At 49.5% G+C, this 20,328-nt stretch overlaps 1 protein-coding gene across 6 annotated transcripts in view; it reads left to right on the top strand.

The window, feature by feature from the left end:
• The window catches only part of ATP2B3 (ATPase plasma membrane Ca2+ transporting 3), a 241,887-nt gene that overhangs the window by 146,196 nt on the left and 75,363 nt on the right, over positions 1-20,328 (top strand). For all 6 annotated transcript variants that reach the window (XM_083158705.1, XM_083158701.1, XM_083158700.1 and 3 more), the window contains 4 exons: positions 1,483-1,680; positions 15,396-15,653; positions 16,525-16,650; positions 18,075-18,200. In XM_083158705.1, coding sequence (XP_083014831.1) covers positions 1,483-1,680; positions 15,396-15,653; positions 16,525-16,650; positions 18,075-18,200 — 708 coding nt within the window. The remainder of the gene's footprint in view (positions 1-1,482; positions 1,681-15,395; positions 15,654-16,524; positions 16,651-18,074; positions 18,201-20,328) is intronic.

Here is a 20,328-nt window from a genome sequence, read left to right on the forward strand (position 1 = left end):
TAACACGTGCCAAGAGAGTTTAATTTGTGTGATTTTTTTTACCCATAGGATCTGGGATAAGTTCCCGGACCTAAATGCTTTTGCGATCCCAGACGGGGAAAAAAAAGCACTTATTTGGGAATTTATTTCAGGAACCTCTGAGGTCCCTAAATAAAAAGTCCCCAATATGGGCCAATATTGAGTCTAATTGGATGTCCCCTGAGGGATCTATTAGCTGTGATAAACTACCATACAGTCATACTTGCCTACTTTTGAAAACTAGTTTCAGGGAGATTATAGTTGGTAGTAGAATTTTGCACAGCGCCCCAGTGAGGGGGCGTCTCATGCTCCACCATAAGGGCGTGTCTAGTTCCATATATGGAGAGATTGTGAAAAGAGATTGTGAACGTGGCACCTAGAAGCGTGGGTGTGTACGGCTACATCTGAGAGGAATCTTGTAAAATGACTTATATCCAATGTAGATGATCCCCAAAGCAGTTAGTAAGAGCTACTATACTTTGTAAAGTGCTGGGAAATGGTGCTGATGATTCAATGTAAATGTATCTATCTCTCATACCTTTTATCACAAAAATGTAACAGTGTAATGTGGGCTAGGTGACATGAGGGACATTGCTAGACTAATGAGGGGGGAGAAGGAGAATGCTTTTATTTCAGGGAGTCTCCTGCAGAATGCAGGAGGGTAGGCAGCAGTGGCGTAACTAGCATACAGCAACCCCCGCAGTGGCTTGGAGGAGCCGGGGGTCTGCGGGGCGCTCTCCCTGACTTGCCTTCAGTTCTCTGCTGCTGTGCAGGATAAGAGAGGGCACTGGGGTCACGGAGCTGCACTGATTTATTTCTTCTGTATGCAGTCCGTCCTCTCAGGTCTGCTAGAGCTCACACAGTCACAGTCACAGTCACACACTGGATTAAGGGATAGTCTGTAAACTATTTTCCACTTTACAAGTGTATTCATACACTCTTGATTACACTTGTATAGCGGCAAGTAGTTTGCAGACTGTCCCTTACTTCCAGCGTGACTTCTGAGACTTTTCTTACAGGGTGGACTCTCTGGAGCCTGTAGCACACTACTAGCATGGAGCATAACGGGTGTTTAAGAGGGGGTGAGTGTCACACAAAGTGTGTCACAGTGTGTGTGTATATTCCATTAACTATGCAAAACCCAGGTGTCATTTTTTCAAATGTATAGATATCTATATTTCATTTTTTATTTCATTTGTTAAATTTCCCTCTTTTGGCACTCCGATGAGAGGGGGGGGCGCTCCAATTATTTTTGGCAGGGGGGAGCAAAATTTATAGTTACGCCACTGGTAGGCAGCTATGCATACAGTAATGTTTGTTCTGTATTTTTGCCTGGCGCTGCGGAACCACTCATAGCGCTCTAGAAATGAATGATAATAACATGTCATATTGTATTTGTATTATTATGTCTATGTACCATGGTCTTTGCCTATTTACATACATCCCCTCTGTTTTTATTCGCAGGTTTGTCTGAGAATTTAGCAGAGTTTGAGAAGAGAAGACAGATATATGGTGTGAACTTTATACCTCCCAAAAAACCCAAAACCTTCCTGCAATTAGTCTGGGAAGCCCTCCAGGATGTGACTCTCATCATATTAGAAATTGCAGCCATCGTCTCCCTGGGCCTTTCATTCTATGCACCGCCAGGAGAACAGAGTGAGAGTACGTAACCCAGCCTCTTTTATCCTTTACTGTTAACGTGTCATATTTTTTTTTTAACCAATCAACTCGTTATTTTTCAAACCCAGTATGTAACATGGCAGCTGATTGGCTTGTTCTTTATCTCTCTCCAAGGCTTAGGACATCTAACCCTCAATGAGCTTAGGGCCTTATTCAGACCTGAACGCAGAACATATTTTTCTCAAAATGGGCAAAACCATGCTGCACTGCAGGTGGGGCAGATGTAACATGTGCAGAGAGAGTTAGATTTGGGTATCATGCCTATCTTTCGATCCACACCCCTACATAAAGGGGCAATTCATTGTTAACCCCTTGAGTGCCAACATCGCTGTGAGAGCTGTGCAAAATATCCACTAAAAATGCCAGTGTCGCTCACAGCAACTGTATTTATTGGGGGGGTTTGTGCAATGTTTAACTTACCTTCAACTAATTGACTTCAGGTCATTAGCAGGCAATAACTAGCAGGGCCAGATTAAGGACCCTGGACAACAAAATTGCGGTGTCACTCCCCCCCCCCCCACCCCCCCCCCCCCCACCCCCACAGAGGCAGGTGGTACTTGGGGCCCCCCCATGGAGGCAGGTGGAACCTGGGCAGCGGGGATCTGTGGTGGATGGGCAGCCAGTGGCGGAGTCCCTGTGGCGGATGGAAACTAGTAGCGCTACTAGTTCCCATCTGCCGCAGGGACCCCGCTGCTGACTTCCCATCTGGCGCTGACTTCCCTTCCACCACAGGGACCCTGCCACTGGCTTCCCATACGCCGCAGGGACCCTGCTGCTGACTTCCCATCTGGCGCTGACTTCCCATCCACCACAGGGACCCTGCCACTGACTTCCCATACGCTGCAGGGACCCCACTGCTGACTTCCCATCTGCCGCTGACTTCCCTTCCACCACAGGGACCCTGCCACTGACTTCCCATCCACCACAAGGACCCTGCCAGTGACTTCCCATACGCTGCAGGGACCCCGCTGCTGACTTCCCATCTGCCGCTGACTTCCCATCCACCACAGGGACCCTGCCACTGACTTCCCATCCACCACAGGGACCCTGCCACTGACTTCCCATCTGCCGCTGACTTCCCATCCACCACAGGGACCCTGCCACTGACTTCCCATACGCTGCAGGGACCCCGCTGCTGACTTCCCATCTGCCGCTGACTTCCCATACACCACAGGGACCCTGCCACTGACTTCCCATCTACCGCTGACTTCCCATCCACCACAGGGACCCTGCCACTGACTTTCCATCTACCGCTGACTTCCCATACGCCGCAGGGACCCCGCTGCTGACTTCCCATCTGCCGCTGACTTCCCATCCACCACAGGGACCCCGCTGCTGACTTCCCATCTGCCGCTGACTTCCCATCCACCACAGGGACCCTGCCACTGACTTCCCATCTACCGCTGACTTTCCATCCACCACAGGGACCCTGCCACTGACTTCCCATCTACCGCTGACTTCCCATACACCGCAGGGACCCCGTCACTGACAGCAGTGCCCAACTGCCACAGGGAACCCCTGCCCGCCCCGTGCTGCCTGACACCGCTGCTTGCCACCGCCGCAGCAGTGCCGACGTGGTGGCCCCAGGGCGACCGCCCCTGTCACCCCGTGCTTAATCCGGCACTGATAACTAGTAAATCATTTTCCTCGCCTAAAGCCCTGGCATTTTTAGCGGATACTTTGCACATCTCTCACAGCAACGTTGGCACTCAAAGGGTTGAGCAAAGGACAGGGACAGAATGAAGTCGTTCAGTGCAACTTGTGTATTCATGCCCATGATCCATTTAATCCAGCCAGGGAGTAGGAGGCTGGATCATGGGAGTATCCTGGACATTCCCTGGAGAGCAGGTATGCTTACTCTTACTTATGAGTGGCAGTAAACAGCCTCCCCAAAGATCCAATCAGTGCATTCATCTCATGAAATATTAATTCTGATGATACATTTGGCTACATGCTCTGTCCCCTTCCACTTGAAAGTATTACAGACCTTAAACATTATTGCAATGGCCATGTACACACATATATATATATATATATATATATGCTGCGTAAGCCGGCACTCCCAGGTGGATGATGCAGTCGATACTGACCCGGTGCCTTCCAGCATGGACTGGCTGGTCCTTGTATAGGGTCAATGAATCAGGCGGCACTCACGGATTTGCAAAACGTGAACAAACTTATTTATTCATCCAACATGTTTCGGGCCGAGTGCCCGAAACATGTTGGATGAATAAATAAGTTTGTTCACGTTTTGCAAATCCGTGAGTGCCGCCTGATTCATTGACCCTATATATATATATATATATATATATACTAGGTGATTCATCGCGCCCTACGGGCGCTCTTCACACCAGCGTGAGGGGCTGCGCCCCCTTAATTTGTGAACGTTTGTATATGAGAAATATGGTTAGAATTGTATGTAAGATGGCCTGTATTGCAACTTGAGTTATAGGTGAAATGTGTTATATAGAGAGCATATGATGTGGAAGGGGGTGTGTATTGTTTTGTGTAATTAAAAAGCGGTTACAGAGTAAGATGTACATTGATAGTGTGGATGGTACAGTGACATTTGTGGGTGTGGGGGGGCTGTGTGTGCAATAGTATAGTAGGGTGTTTCTGAGTCAGCGGCTCCCCACTGGCGGAGGTCACGACACAGGAAAACAGGAGGCTGGGTAGTGATAGGGGTGTGTGGGCATAAGGGGGACTAAAGAGGAGGGTGGGAGATACTGTGCAGCTTCTGCCAGTGGGTGAGGGTCCAGCGTGGCAATACAGGAGTACAGGATGGTGGCCCTTAGTCAGTGTCTCCTCCTACTGGGTGGGAGTTCGAGGCTGGGCTATGAGGCATGATAGCAGGAGGCTGGGCTATGAGGCATGATAGGGGTATGTGGGCAACACAGCGTCAGCGACTCCCCAGTGGTGAAAGATACGGTTCAGGAGAACCGGAAGCTGGGTAGTGATAGGGCTGTGTGGGCATACGGAGGACTAAAGAGGAGGGTGGGGGACACTGTGCAGCTTCTGCCAGTTGGTGAGGGTCCAGCGTGGCAGCACAGGAGTACAGGACGGTGCCCCTGAGTCAGTGTCTCCTCCTACTGGGTGGTAGTTAGGGTGCATGAGAGCCGGAGGCTGGGCTATGAGGCATGATAGGGGTATGTGGGCAACACAGCGTCAGCGACTCCCCAGTGGTGGAAGTTACGGGGCAGGAGAACAGGAGGCAGGGCAGTGATAGAGGTGTGTGGGCATGAGGGCTAGTAAAGGTTTTTGGCTGTTGCTGAGTAGGGATGGGCATTGGTGCAGACGCCATCAATGGTTGGCATTGATGGTGATTTTGCACCCTGCCATCGATAGTAGTAACATATTACTTGGATAACCATCGATTGTTGTAGCTACCGATGGTCATCCATTATATCTGACTGAATAGGTCGTGGGTCAATCAGAACTTGGTGGTGGGACTTCCGGGTGTGGGGAGCGGAGCTATGCTACGTGTCCCGGCACCTTAAAAAATTTTGAAACTTGATCGGTCCTCCCACATTGATGGCAAAAGTATTCAACATCGGCCATAAACCATCGATTATTTGAAATCATTGATGGCCGATGGGCATCCCTAGAACTGGAGGAGGGTGGGGGACAGTATGCAGCTCCCGGCAGTGGGTGAGCGTCTCCTCCCACTGGGAAGGAGTGAGCGTGCATGAGAGCAGGAGGCTGTATAATAGTGGTATGTGGGCATTGATAAAAGTAGTGGCACTGGTGCAGAGGACCGTGGGGACACTTCTGACAGTGGGGGAACCTGCAGCACGGCAGCCAGGGCCGGATTTCCCACCTAGGGGCGGCACCTGCTTGTGGCGTTACAGGATCCCCTATTTTCACGGGGGTACGTGAAATGTGGGAGCGGGGTCGCAGGGGTCCGCTGGGGGGTGGAATTGCCGGAAGGGGGTCAGGGGGGTCTGCAAATTGCAGGAGGGGGGTGCGGGATCCGCGATTACTGGGAGGGGGTGGGGGTCCGCAAATCGTGGGAGGGGGCGCGGGGGGGCTTGAATCGCGGGAAGGGGGGTCCGCAAATTGTGGGAGGGGGGTTGTCGGTGTCAGTGAATTGCGGGAGGGGGGTTGTGGAGATCCGTGAATCGCGGGAGGGGCGCGGGGGTGCCGTGAATCAAGGGAGGGGGGCGCAAGGGGGGTGGTGCGGGGGTCCGTGAATCGCGGGAGGGGTGCGGGGGGTGCCGTGAATCAAGGGAGGGGGAGCGCAGAGAGGGTGGTGCGGGGGTCCGTGAATCGCGGGAGGGGCATGGGGGTGCTGTGAATCGTGGCAGGGGGCATGAATCACAGGATGGGGGGTCATGGGGGGCATGAATCGTCGGAGGGGGGGTCGTGGGGGGCTGTGAATCGCAGGAGGGGGGTGTGGGGGGTGCCGTGAATTGCGTGAGGGGGGGGCATTAATCGAGGGAGGGGGCCGCGAATCGCGGGAGGGGGTATGCAAATTGCGGGAGGGGGCGCGGGAGGGAGGGGTGTGAATCGCGGGGGGGTCCGCGAATCACGGGAGGGGGGGCACGGGAGGTGCCGAGGGGGTCCGATATGGGGGGTTCTGTGAATCGCGGGAGGGGGCGGGGGTATGCAAATCGCGGGGGGGGGTAGAATCGCGGGAGGGGGGCGCAAATTGCGGGAGGGGGGGTCACAAATTGCAGGAAGGGAGGTGCCGTGAATTGCGGGAGGGGTGGTGGTCCGTAAATCGCGGGAGGGGGGTCCCGCAAATCGTGGGAGGGGGGGCGCTGGGGTCCCGCGAATCGCGGGAGGGGGGGTCACGTGAGTCCCGCGAATCATGGGAGGGTGGGTTGCGGGGTCCCGCGAATCACAGGAGAAGGGTCGCGGGGGGCCCGCGAATCGCGGGAGGGGGGGTCGCGTGGGTCCAGCGAATCACGGGAGGGGGGGTCACAAATCGCAGGAAGGGGGGTGCCGTGAATCGCGGGAGGGGGAGTCGTGGTGGTCCGCATATCGCGGGAGTTGGGGGGTCGCGGGACCCACGCGCCCCCCTCCCGCTATTCGCGGGCCCCCCGCAACACCCCCCTCCCGTGATTCGCGGGACCCCCGTGACCCCACCTCCCGCGATTTGTGGACCACCACCCCTCCCACGATTCACCGTACCCGAGGGGGGGTGCGGAAGTAATGGTGTATGGTGTCTGTGGAGTAATGGTGAATGGTGGGTGTGTACTGTAGCCCTGGCTGGGCGGGGGGAGGTGATGTCAAGGTGGTGGAACGTTATACACATGAAAACATTCTACACATAGAACACTGGTCTTTTCCCTAGGGGGAGCGGGTTTGTGTATCCCGCTGGGGATGAGTGACAGATCTGGCTAAATATATAAGATATATATATATATATATATATATATATATATATATATATATATATATATAGCTGAAGAAAATATGCACAGTATTGACACATTGCTGTTAATGCTTGGATTAAGGAATTTGGTTTCAAGTGGATGGAGTGCCGCATTTTCGTCTTCTGTAGATTTGATATCAGACCAGGTCTAGTTTATTTTTGTAGAATACATTAATCAATCATTCTGAACAATCATATAACTGTTAGATAAAAAGAAAGACAATTCAATCATTTTCATATTAATATATATCTGTTCTTCAAATTGGCTTTCCTTTTATTTAACAGTTATGATTGTTCAAAATGATTGATTGATATATTCTACTCTTGTAGATTCTTGTATTAAAAAAAACACCCCTGATGAAGTCTCCCTGTGGGACGAAACGCGTTGGCTACATGTTTCATCTATGAAAAAAATAACAAGAAATCACTGTAAAATATGTTATTGAATATATATATTCCTTTAAATAGAAACAGACATGACATGAAAACTCCAACGCTAGGAGATTATAGATCTGTTTTTCTCTTGGCCAAACCAATTCTCATTTAAATTTTTGATGCCTTTAAGATTTAAGCTGCTCTCCCCGTTTTAAGTATTTATGTGTGCTCCTGTGGAGTGTACTAAAGTTCCTAGCTGAAGAACATCTTGTATTATCTGATGCAATGATCTCCTTCAGGAGCCTAGAACTATGTGGAACACAGCTGTATTATTTAGTGCTGTCTATAGGCCTAATTCAGACCTGATCGCAAAGCTTCGAATTCACAGGTGGGAGATTTATCTATAAACTGCGCAAATGTACAGCCCATAGTAAGCACGCGCAATGCCGCCCTGCAATAAAATCCTCCTACTTTTTTAGCGCTGGCTGTACGTAAGGTGATTGGCAGGAAGTCGGCGTTTGTGGGTGGTATCCGGACGTATTTGGGGAATGTCAGGGGAAACACAGACGTACCTAGCATTGTGAAGGGTGTTTTCTGAGTGTCCCCGTAAAAACGTTCTGTGCTTCCCTGGGAATGCGGGCATGTCGATGCCTGCATGAGGTGTGTGTCTGTTGTCACATGATATCAGTGCCTACCCCGAATTTGGACTGCAGCGACTATCGGAAAAGTAATGCTGAGTACACATGGTGCAATATGATTGCTAGCGATATATTGCCAGGAATCATATTGCTCAGTGTCTCCTTTTCATCAGCGATGAAAAGGAGACACTGCTACTGTCAGGGGGCGGGGGGAGCAGCAGCGTCTGCTTGCTGCTATCACGCGGCGGGGACGAGAGAGACCCGAACGGAGGAGGGAGCAGCAGCAGAAGGGAATCCTTCTGCCGCTGATCTCCGCTGACCTCCTGCTCAGCGCTGGGGGAAGTCGCTGGTCGCAGGAGCATGCTCCTGCGACCAGCGACCATTAGGGAGTGCACACGGGAGCGCGCAGCTGGCAATTTATCGCCCGCAGCACTCCAAATCACTGGCAATATGGTCGCTCAGCGACCATATTGCCAGCGATTTCACCCAATATTGCCCCCGTGTGTACCCACCTTTAGTATTGACTTACATTTGAGACCGAAGTCTGCAGAAATCATTTGATGATCCGCAGCACGGACGGTGTAATGGTTATCATTACTGTCTCACAGCGCTGAGGTCATGGGTTCTATACCCACCATGGCTCTAACTGTGCAGAGGTTGTACGTTCTCCCCATGCTTGCGTGGGTTTCCTCCGGGTGCTCTGGTTTCTTCCCTCAATCCGAAAAATATCCCAAGAGTTAATGTGCGTGTATAGGTTGCAGGGGGAATATAGATTGTAAGCTCCGTTGTGGCATTGATGTGGATTCGCAAGTTTTCTCTAAAGCGCTACGGGAAATGCGTGCACTATATAAATAAATGGTCATAAATAAGTATATGTTCTATATTTACAGGCCGTTCTGCACTTATATACCAGCATTCAAGTTAGAGTTGTTGAATAAATTCAGACAACATTTTCTGCCAAACTCGAGTCTCCGAGTCTTTATTTTGGGTTAAGTTAAGTGATCAGTATTATGCAAGCACAAGTTGCTGGGATGTTTAGCCAGAGGCTTATTCAGCGGCTGCGATGACAACAGGCATATCCGGCCTCAAGCTGCTGTCACACACCCGCTTGGGCATGCCTATCAAGGATAACGTCAAGACAGCGGGCTTAGGGGTGATTCTGTTTGGCTCGCTAAGCGGCGGTAATTTGCGAATGCCCGTTCCGCCTGATGTTAATCCCACATTTGGGCAATTTGGTCAGGTGCAGACCTTTAGTTTAGTATAGGGGCTTGGTGGTCCACTTTGAAAAGTTAATGTCCACACTGTGGGGTAATTCACACCTGTGGTCCTGGAGTCCCAAAACGTCCCTTATACTGAATAGATGGCAAAATAGCAATGAACAGTTTGTAATTGATGCTCACTTATGTGTGCAGATGTGCGCCTCCCCTATGGTGCGGGTGGCTTGATGTCCAAGGCTTGTTGGATTGCCGCTTGGATGGAATAGCTGGCTGGCACACTGTGTGTGGGTATGCAATGTCCACCTGTGCTCTGTATTCTATGCAGCATCTCCCTGCTGAGCCACCATAGTAGGTAGCCGGGTCAGGCTGTTCAAGCGTGATGGGGAAAAGAGGCTGTGATGAGCCGGGCAGGGGACCGTGTAGCGGCCGAATGTCAACACCTTCCGTGATAGATGTACGTCGCTGCAGGTGTCTCCGTGCTGGGGGTTTTGCTGGGTGCAGTGTGCACGATGTACCGGTTCCCCTGCACTTGATGAGACCAGAGCTTGTGGGTCCTTAAAAGACGCGTTTCGCCGCACACTGGGCTGCTTCATCAATTAGAATCGGCACACCCAGCATTTTCGTGAGTACGCTCAGGAAACGAAGGGCTTTTGCAAGCGACTACGCCCTGTCGGCCTCCATCCCACCGCCCCTCTGTGCAAGATCCACGGCGATTGTGCAAGTCTCACAGCAGCCCTGCACATGCGAATATGCGCATTCACAGAACTTAAACCACTGTCCAAACACACCGGGGACCGATGTAATTAGAATCAGGGCCTAAGCACACTTTGAAGATTGTTCTGTTGCCAGCTTGGTGACATGTGTAGGGCACTGCTTTAAGGACTCTGCTTTAAGCTAAACTTCTGCCATTTTGCCCTATTTCACCCGATACCGACGCATTGGAAATTGGGTGAAATTACATGTGATTTAGGGTCCCGCGCGCATCGGATCGGAGCCCCTGTATCGCAATGTGCTTCACATAGCATCTGTTGGCTCGGACACCCTCCGGCGGCACTTCCTGGGATTGTGTGTGATATATATCACATGAAAAAGCTCCTGGGTGGTCCAAGGGAAATCGTATGCGACTTCTCTCTCTGAGGCATAGCATAAGTGTACGGCCAGCTTCATACATGTTCAGCTTTCAACATCATAGAGAGAACCAGTTAGAGGTGACAGTCAGGCAGCCTTGATGGGTAAATATCCTAAAGGTTTTTTTTTCTCTGTTTGCTGTTGATAAAACAACAATAATCGTTACTCTATCTGCAGATGGTGCATTTAAATGCAATGTCTACAAGGTGGACTCCCCTTACGTATTATTGTGTTCAGTTCTTAGCATATTTCCTTAGGTATTGCTTTGTTTGACCTACAAATCTTTATACAGTGTGTGGTTGTGCATCAATAAAACATCTGCGCTAGTCATCTCTTGCTTACTTCCATTCAACCAATGTAACGTTTATTGTGGACTTTCCCATCAGCCATTCATGTTTACCACTTACCGACTCCTCGTGCAGACAAGCACTCAGGCTGCATTTGTAGCCTGATTCAGACATGCTCTCATGGCTGAGTATATTCGCCGGATCGAATACCGAATTAGGCCCGCACCAAGCGAGTCTGAATCGGCCCAACAGTCTCCTAATTGTAGGGACTTCCAACTGAGGCGGTTATTCAGTGAGGATCTCAAAAGCAAAATCTTTCTCTAATGGGCAAACCATGCTGCACTGCAGACGGGGCAGATGTAACATGTGCAGAGAGATCCTTACTGAATAACACCCTGTATCCGTATTTTTCAGCTTGCTCCATTCTCTCCCCATCCCATATATCTGCAGGTGGCCGGAAGGACTTTATTTTGTTAATGTTCTACTGCACAAGTTCTCAATCTCGGCCCACAGGACCCCACACAGTGCATGTTTTCCATGTCCCTCACAGAATCAAAAGTGATTAGCTCCACCTGTGGATCTTTTCAAATGTGTCAGTGAGTAATGAACGCACCTGTGCACCTGCCGGTGACCTGGAAAATTTGAACTGTGTGGGTTCCTGAGGACCAAGTTTGAGAACCACTGTTATACTGTATTGCATCATAGCACATTTATATATAAATGAGATATGGGTAGACACAGCTGGGGAAATTTACTAAGATGAATTCGTTAAAAAAAAAAATCGTATTTTCATAGAAAAATACGATTTATTTTTTTGTGCGTATTCGTATTTTTGGCCTTTACTATGCCAGGGACCTACCTACGGGCTCAAGATAGGTAAGTATCAGTATGTGTGTGTGTGTAATGTATGTATTAAACTTTTATTGTTCTTGGTTGTCAGTGTGTTTATTTAACTATTTATTTTACTGTGGAACTACAAGTGCCAGCGGGCCCTTTAATGCCCCGCATGCTTGGACTTTTGGTTTTCCAAGTCCCAGCATGCGGGGGAGGCTTGCTGCTACTCATACTTCCACAGTATAAGACAATAGTTTATTCTATTTTTTTTACACCAGTTAATCAGCCCGGTGACCACAGCCCAGGGTCACCGGGGACAGCACCAGGCTTCAGCCTGGTCAGGTAAGTCCTGGAGGGGGGGAACCTTTTATTGGGGGGGTCCCCACTCCCCCAGGGCCCCTGGCCAGGCTGACTGGTGGGTAGGGTTAATGTTTTGGCCGCGGGACCTAATATACCGTATTTTCCGCTCTATAAGACGCACCTGACCATAAGACGCACCTAGCACCTAGAGGAAAACACAGGAAAAAAAATATTCTGAATAAATAGTGTAATGCCCGTTCCCCCGTCCAGCCCATTGCTGCTGCCTACAAACACAGAGTACAGGGGAGGAAGGATCATACTGTACATCAGTGATCCTGCCACACTGTCAATAAGCGGTGCCTCATTGCTGCTAATAGTTATGCTGTGTATACTTGTGCAGAACTACTGCCAGCCCGTCCTGCACTTAGCAGCAGCAAATTCATTCACAGAAATGTGCACCATAGCTATTGCCACCAGCAGTAGCAGGAGCAGCAATGGATGACCTGACTTCAGGTCCTATGCAGTCCCCAGGTGGCCACAGCCTGGAGGCAGCAGCTTATGGACCCCCATAGGAGACAGGCAGCTCTCACATTACTCACCAACTACTACATTACCCACCATCTCTCTAGATGGGAAGCCCCTGCAGGAGTGTGGGGGAGCAGAGGAGGAGAGCCCTGTAGATGTAGCAGCAGCCGGTCTGCAGCATGCCCACACACAACATGTCCCGGGTGCACCGTCTCCTGTGCTTGCTGTCATCCCCCCGTTCCTGGAGCAACAACAGTGAGGGAGCGGGATCCTGTGCCCAGGGCCGGGTTGCAGCGATACCTTCCCGGCTGGCGGCTGCTGTCACCCAGCCACTTCCGACGGCACTAGTAATGCACTGCGGGTCCAGCGGTGCAGCGCAGTATGTGTTAAACAGTGCCGCGGTCGGTGGGTGGAGGGGCAGTTGCCCAAGGGCCCCATTAAGACAGCCCTGCAGCTTACAGCAGTCCGGGCAGCAGGGATCATGTAGTGTGCTGTGGGGTCCGTTCAGCGAAGGGGATATAATCAGCGGGGTCCTTGCTGCAGATGGGAACTAGTAGCCCTACTAGTTCCCAACTGCCGCAAGGACCCCGCCGACGATATCCCCTTCGCTGAACGGACCCCACAGCACACTACATGATCCCTGCTGCCCGGACCGCTCTGAGCTGCTTCCAAGTACCAGGGTAGGTGGGGGGTGGGCTCTGCTGCAGCTCCAGGAGTTTTTAGCACGTTTTTTTTCCAGTATTCGCTCCATAAGACGCACACACTTCCCCCCCACTTTTTTGGAGAGAAAAAGTGCGTCTTATGGTGCGAAAAATACGGTAAGTGTCCTCCGGCTGTGACATTACCCTGCTGGCTGGTTGGGCCTGGGGCTGGTTCTTAAAATACGGGGGACCCCTACTCATTTTGTCCCCCATATTTTGGGAACCAGCCCCTGGAGCCTGGGGCTGGTTTTAAAAAATCGGGGAACCCCTATTTGCCGGGTTTTCTGATTTTTTTATTACCAGCCCCGGCTCTTTCAGCCTGGTGCTGGTCACGGCTGTGGGGGGACCCCACGCCGTTTTTTTTTTTTTTATTATTTATTTTTCAATTATTTTTTTTACACATTGCAGCCTGCACGGATCTGAATGATCCGTGCAGACTGCCTAGACAAATTCGTATTAGCGGCCGTATATATGGCCGCTAATACGAATCAATACGACATCGGAGGTTTACAAAGCAGTGGTATTTGACTGCTTTGTAAATAACCATCCGGAACACGTATTTGCATACGGCTGAAACAGCCGTATGCAGTCATATTCATTCGTATTAGGAATACGAATTCGATATATCGTATTTGTATTCTTAGTAAATTTCCCCCAGCAAGTCAGCATGGTCAATGTAGACCAGGGGTGTCAAACTCAAATTCATCGGGGGCCGCATCAGCAGTTTGGTCACCCTCAAAGGGCCGGTTGTATCTGTAGGACTATGTGTCCACTCTTTATTATCATAAATTATTGTCACTGCATTCAATTATTACTGTTTTTTGTAATAATGTAAGTAATAACTAGCAGGGAGATTGGCTGGGGGCCTGGGACAGGGCACAGTGACGTGACGTCAGATCGCCCAGCAGGTGACCTGGGCCTCTGGGTTCGCAGGACTCTCGCTAGAGTTCTGGACTGGTGGTGACAGTGGGACAGATAATGATAATGACCCTGGACACAGGCAGCCGCACTGCAGATTTGTGGGCTCAGGCTGCGGCTCTGTGCTGCTGGCCTGGCTCTCTGCCTGCCCGGCCACGGACTCTGGACTGGACAGAATGGTCTGGACAACAAAGACAACACAACTGTGCCCACCCCACTGCCGAACTTACAGTAAATATACTGAACCAACTGATGCCACTGCTGCGCAGCGCGGCACCACAGGCAGGAGGCAGCTCACTGCCGGGCCGGCGTCCAAGTCCGACAGGCAGCCGCAGCAGCATGCACGTCACGGTGTCACTGGCACTGCTGTCAGGCGGGCGTGTGTCACACATGGCAGCGCCGTAGCCGCTGCCCGCAGGAGGAGCCGGGGAGGAGTCGGGCACGTCACAAAGTGACACTAACAAGTCTGTGTCCACTGTCCTGCCTCCCTCCTCCTCCCAGCGAGCGCCGCGGCGGAGTGACTGTGTCACCCGGCTTCCTCACGTTGTTAGGTATGTCTCTCAGTCTCGAGTCGTCATGTGAGTGTCACTGAATGTGATGTGACACTCACACTGTGATGGCTTCCCGCAGTAATGTAATCGGCGCCAGGCGGGGTGGGTGGCGGCGGCTTACCGGGCCACATGACGAGGTCTGGCCCGCGGGCCTTGTGTTTGACACCCGTGATGTAGACAATGCCAAAATGCGGATCTTGTGTTTGCCAACAGTCGGCATGTCAACCATGCTGCCTTGCACTGGTCAGTAACCATAAAGCTGGGTACACATTGGAGTGATGGGCATTTGTTCCGACATCAGAACAAATACCCCGGAGTCCAGATTCTGTGTACACAAGGACAGAACGATCATGTTCACCTGCAGCACAGCTGTCGCGGCCCCCCGCCGTCTCACACCTCTATGCAGGCATCGGCAAGTGTGTATGTACTCCAATATCGGCGGTCGGGGTATCACCTAGTGTGTATGGGCCTTAAGCCATATCTCCCAACTTGACCCACTCCAGGAGGGAAAGAATGCTCTATGTCTGGACTTCCTTCTTAATTTCTGATGACCATAACCTGTGCTGAAACACCTTTCTTATCAATTAGGGCAGGTGCTGGCAATCATAACCATAAATAAAGAAAGATGTCCAGGAGCAGAGCATTGTGTCCCTCCTGGAGAGGGTCATGTTGGGAGGTATGCCGTCATTTTGATGGACTTTTAACTAGTATGTCCATAAAAAATAATAGGCTATATCAAAAGTCTTGTCCGGCTTTAATAACTTGTCCTCTGGTGTTGAGATGTTCTGTAATGTGTGTTGTGTGAGTAACAAATCAAAGTTCTTGTGTCATTTTGTTTTTCCTCAGACTGTGGGAATGTGCAATCTGGAGGCCACGATGAAGGAGAGTCAGAAGCTGGGTGGATAGAGGGAGCCGCCATTTTGTTGTCCGTCATTTGTGTGGTGTGGGTGACAGCCTTCAATGACTGGAGTAAGGAGAAGCAGTTTCGGGGGTTGCAGAGTCGCATTGAACAAGAGCAAAGATTCTCTGTCATCAGAAATGCACAAGTCGTACAGATCCCTGTGGCTGAGCTCATTGCGGGAGACATCGCCCAGATAAAATATGGTGAGGATCTGCATTTCTATAATGTATAGAGGGAGATGTATAAAAGTTAACAACCAATCAGCTTCTGTCATTTTTTTTTTTAAAACACCACCTGTTAACATGACAGAAGCTGACTGCTTGGTACTTTATCTCTCCTCACTTTACCTCTTTCCATAGTCATGTGAAATCATTGCTTTGTGAATGAGGGGTGAATATCAAGCCGACTGATAAAGTGGAGGCGTTGCCCAAATCAACCAATCACCTGCTGGTCATTTTTTTTAGCACTGTTTGACAGAAGCTGATTGGTTGCTTACGCCAACTACTCCACTTTATCTCTCCATGCCTTGATACCTCTCCCCAGAAGTATAACTCTGACCTCCAAATGTTGTAAACTTGGCTGATGTGATACTGTACCATACGGGTTTTAAACGGTAATAAAAAAAAGCCAACTGATTAGTATTTAACAATATGTTTTCATTACATGTTTAAGAAAACAAAGACAGAATATTAATGAAGAACATTGTAGTGCAGCAGCCTTTTTGTTATTTTTCCCTGTTTAAATATAATTCCGCAGCGGTGATCGCTAGCTTGCCTGCTTACGCCTCTCCTGCTGGGAGGGGGCGAGCGAATTGCAGATAAAGTAGCTGGTAATCTCTTTCCTCTTATCTAGCGTATGGAGGAAGATTGGAGATCAAGTTTTCAAACAAGCTTTCCAGAACTTTGAAACTGTTAAAATTCCAAGAGAGCCATTTGCCCCCCCTGATGCATTCCGCTCCGCATGATTCCCTATAGTAGTGATTCACCGATGCCTATAGGGGAATGCTGTGAGCAGCATTAATATTGCAGGAGTAAGTGAATGTCATTCATTTTTTAATATTCTCTGATCTTCCAGGCGACCTGCTGCCTGCAGATGGAGTTCTGATCCAGGGGAACGATCTTAAAATTGATGAGAGCTCATTGACAGGAGAATCAGACCACGTGCGCAAGTCTGTAGAAAAAGACCCAATGCTGCTTTCTGGTAAGGAGGAGGCACTTCGTGAAGGATTTATTGGATGTTTTTGCTGTTAGCGTTGAAGATCATGGGCTTTGTTACTAGAATGTAGATTATGATATGTGATGTCATTTCCCTTTTGCTCACCCAGACAATGATCGTCCGTTAGACAGCTCGCAAAACATAATTTGCCTGTCATCTGCGTATATTGGACTGAACCAATGATTCACTAGGAACTTGTGAGGCATGAGGCAATTCCTGCCTCAAGCCTCAGTTGTGTCTCTAGTTCCTAGTGACTTAATAGGCTGCATTTTTATAAATTTAGGTTCACCCAACAAAATGCAGGCCTCCACCAATAGGTGACTGGTGAGACACCGGGATAATCTCCTTAAGTCAGGACTGTCCCAGCCTAATGGGAACAGTTGGTATTTATGTACAGTTGAAGCTTATTGTCCTGGTCGCAGGGGAACAGGGTGGATCCACTGCCTGTAGTTCCCACTCTAGGTTCCCTAAGCTCACAGTTTAAGCATTGTTACTTCAATAGAGGGTCAGTAATGTGGTGGAGTAAAACCATGGATAAATTTAGGTCTCTAATGGTTGACCAAGTCCCTCTCCAATGACTGATCACATCCCCTCTGGTGACTGTTATGACCCTTAATCTTGGGCCCCTACCACTGAATACCATGGTGGTCCCTTCTTGTCCCAGTCCAACCCGGTTTAACAACACACTTGAATGGTCTGTCTCGATATATCTGAGGTTGTGACCCAAGACACCGTCTCTGAGCATTAGTTCTGCAGATTTAGTTTCTCAGTGGACGCTCTCTAGTCTTTAGCGGAACAACAAACAATTGTGAATAGCAACGAGAGCGTTTATGGGAAAAGTAAAGATTAGACTTAAAAATGTCACAGTGAATACTACAAGTCATTAGCAAGCAGGTTATAAGTGCTGAGGTTATTCAGCAAAGTTGCAGATCCTATACCTGTTGTCATGATTTCTGCCAGTTGCCGAGTATGACCATACTGTAGCCGCACTTAGCTGTTCCATTATGCCATTAAATAAGCCAGAAGGGACAAGGAAACATTGAATGGGAACCTTTGGCCCTCCAGCTGTTGAACTACATATCCCAGCATGCCTTGATACAGTTTTGCTATTTGACCATGCTAAGACAGTGGCAGGGCATGCTGGTGATGCGTAGTTCAACAACAGCTGGAGCTGAAGGACCCCCATCCGTAAATTAGACAATGGGATCAGATACTGTACGCCCAAACAGCAGGTAGGTGCAGCGTGATGCTACAATCGGTTTCTGTTACCCTCTTTCTACCTCTCTTCTTGGCAAACCCAGCAATGACCTCTGTGCTGTCATTTATAATGTCGAGACCTGGCTTAATCCAGACAGGAGGCTAAAACCCGCGCTGTGTAGTAGAGTGACTTCTGATTCATCCATTCACAGGTACCCACGTCATGGAAGGATCGGGCAGGATGGTTGTGACAGCTGTTGGTGTAAACTCACAAACGGGAATCATTTTCACCTTGCTCGGAGCCGGTGGAGAGGAAGAAGAAAAGAAAGACAAGAAAGGTAACTGCTGTGTATTGGCTGAACATTTCTCCATAGCCAAAGCTAATCTGACCCATAGTCACATTCCCATGCTTGAGTGGTAGTGGGGGCTAATGTAGTACAATGGAGCGCACATGCAAATGGCACAGTGACAGATGATCAGACAACGATGCATCTAGGAATATACTGTACTGTATGCATTGCAGTCAAGTCCTATAGGGTCAGTCTGCAATAATGTGCATGGCTCAGTGTACCCTATTGGGGCTTCAGTACTACTAATGCATGGGGGGGGGGAGGGGGGGGGTGCGAATAGTTTATGATTTGATCCATTTAATGACTTTATTAATAAGTAATTTCAGTAATGTTATGTTATTGGCATCTCCAGTTGGCGATATGAGAACAGGTGTGCGGCAGTGCCAACATCAGTGTGGATACTTGTTGAATAGGCTTGCACGGGTTGTTACTGGTGGTTGCCGCCGGCGGTATTGCTACCATTGGTAGTAGCTCTTTCATGTATAGGGTGGAAGTCAGTGTCACCGCCATAGTGATTTTCTCCCTTTGATAAATCTGCCTATAATTTATTTCCTTGTTTAAGACTTAAACGTACCCATACCAGAAATGTGTGCCTACTGTTGTACATTGCACCCATTGTAGAAGCACCTATGGTAGGAAGCCATTTTGTATTCATAGAAAAGGAGTCGGTGACATCATGTAATGCAACATAATAATTCACTTCCGCTGCATAAAACACAAAACTGCGACTGCTGTCTCTGGCATGCTGGGTGCGGCTCAGCATAATGTGGGGCACGGGCACCCAGCACACAGAGGGGCCAATTCGAGTCCGTTCGGACTGGAATTCCGTCAGATTATCAAATGACTGCGCATGCTCACAATATGCTGTGCACATACGCGGGCCATCCGCCCGAAGGCTAGCCTTTGCTCGCTTGCTGTTCGCAGGTGGATTGACAGGGGCGGGGAAATACGGGGAGGTGTGCATCCGGCACTCGCAACGGGGAGGATGGTGGCTGACGTCAGCCGCCCACCCTGTCTTCATCTCGGAACCCACAAAAAAAAGTCAGTTCAGACTGACTTCTATTTGGGAAGGCGGGAGGCATCATGTAATGGCCAGCGACCATTGAATGATTTATCCTGCTGCGGGCACATGCCAGGGGATGTGTCTTCATTACACATCCCCCTGCCTGGTGGCGAGGGGAAATGGTGGCGGGGGCGGCCTCTCTAGCGCTCGGTAATCTTCGATCTAAGCAGCTTACCATCCCAACCAGAATCAGGCCCTTGGGACAGTACAAACTAGATAGGATGTCTGTGTACTGACTGTACTTGTCCCCCCTGTATACAGACGCTGAGGCAGTGGAGACAGTTATTCAGTATAACAGCGACAAATACAATACGATCAGAGGCAGTATGGCTGCACACACTGTATTTGGCACAGTACTCACTTTGTAACACGTTTGTGTGTCTGTCCTTTGCAGCCTATATCATGAACTACAGTATTCTAAGATCAGGCACTGGAAATTCTAAGGCCTAACCGAGATTAGGAACAATAAAGCCGAAATTAACAATAAAGCCCCGAATCATCGTATTTTTGCAAACATGATAACCATATAAATATTGATTACATATTAGTAGATTAACAAGTGAGCCTTGGATACTATTTATTCTGTAAGTGCCGTATACTACCGTATATTGCCACATGACAACTAATCTTGCCAAAAGCATCCTTTAAAAACCTGGCCACAATAGCAGGGGATACTATGATGAAGGTCGACATACATTAGGTCGAACACTAAAGGTCAACAGGCCTTAGGTCGACACATAAAGCAGGTCAACAGGGCAGAAAGTCGACACAAGTATTAGGTCGAAAATGGGCAAGTCCACCGTCAAAAGTTCGTCATGAGTTTTTTCCCCATTTTTTTTTTTTTTAAAACGGGCGGTATTTCTTACCCTACCATCCTCTATGGCAGGGATGGGTAACCTTTGGCCCTCCAGCTGTTGTTGAACTACACATCCCAGCATGCCCTGCTACAATTTTAGCATGGCCAAATAGCAAAACTGTAGCAGGGCATCCTGGGACGTGTAGTTCAATAACAGCTGCAGGGCCGAAGGTTCCCCATGGCTGCTCTATGGCGTG

Source organism: Crinia signifera, chromosome 9 (genome assembly GCF_055691185.1).
Source record: "Crinia signifera chromosome 9, ASM5569118v1, whole genome shotgun sequence".
In the NCBI taxonomy this organism is placed as follows: domain Eukaryota; kingdom Metazoa; phylum Chordata; class Amphibia; order Anura; family Myobatrachidae; genus Crinia; species Crinia signifera.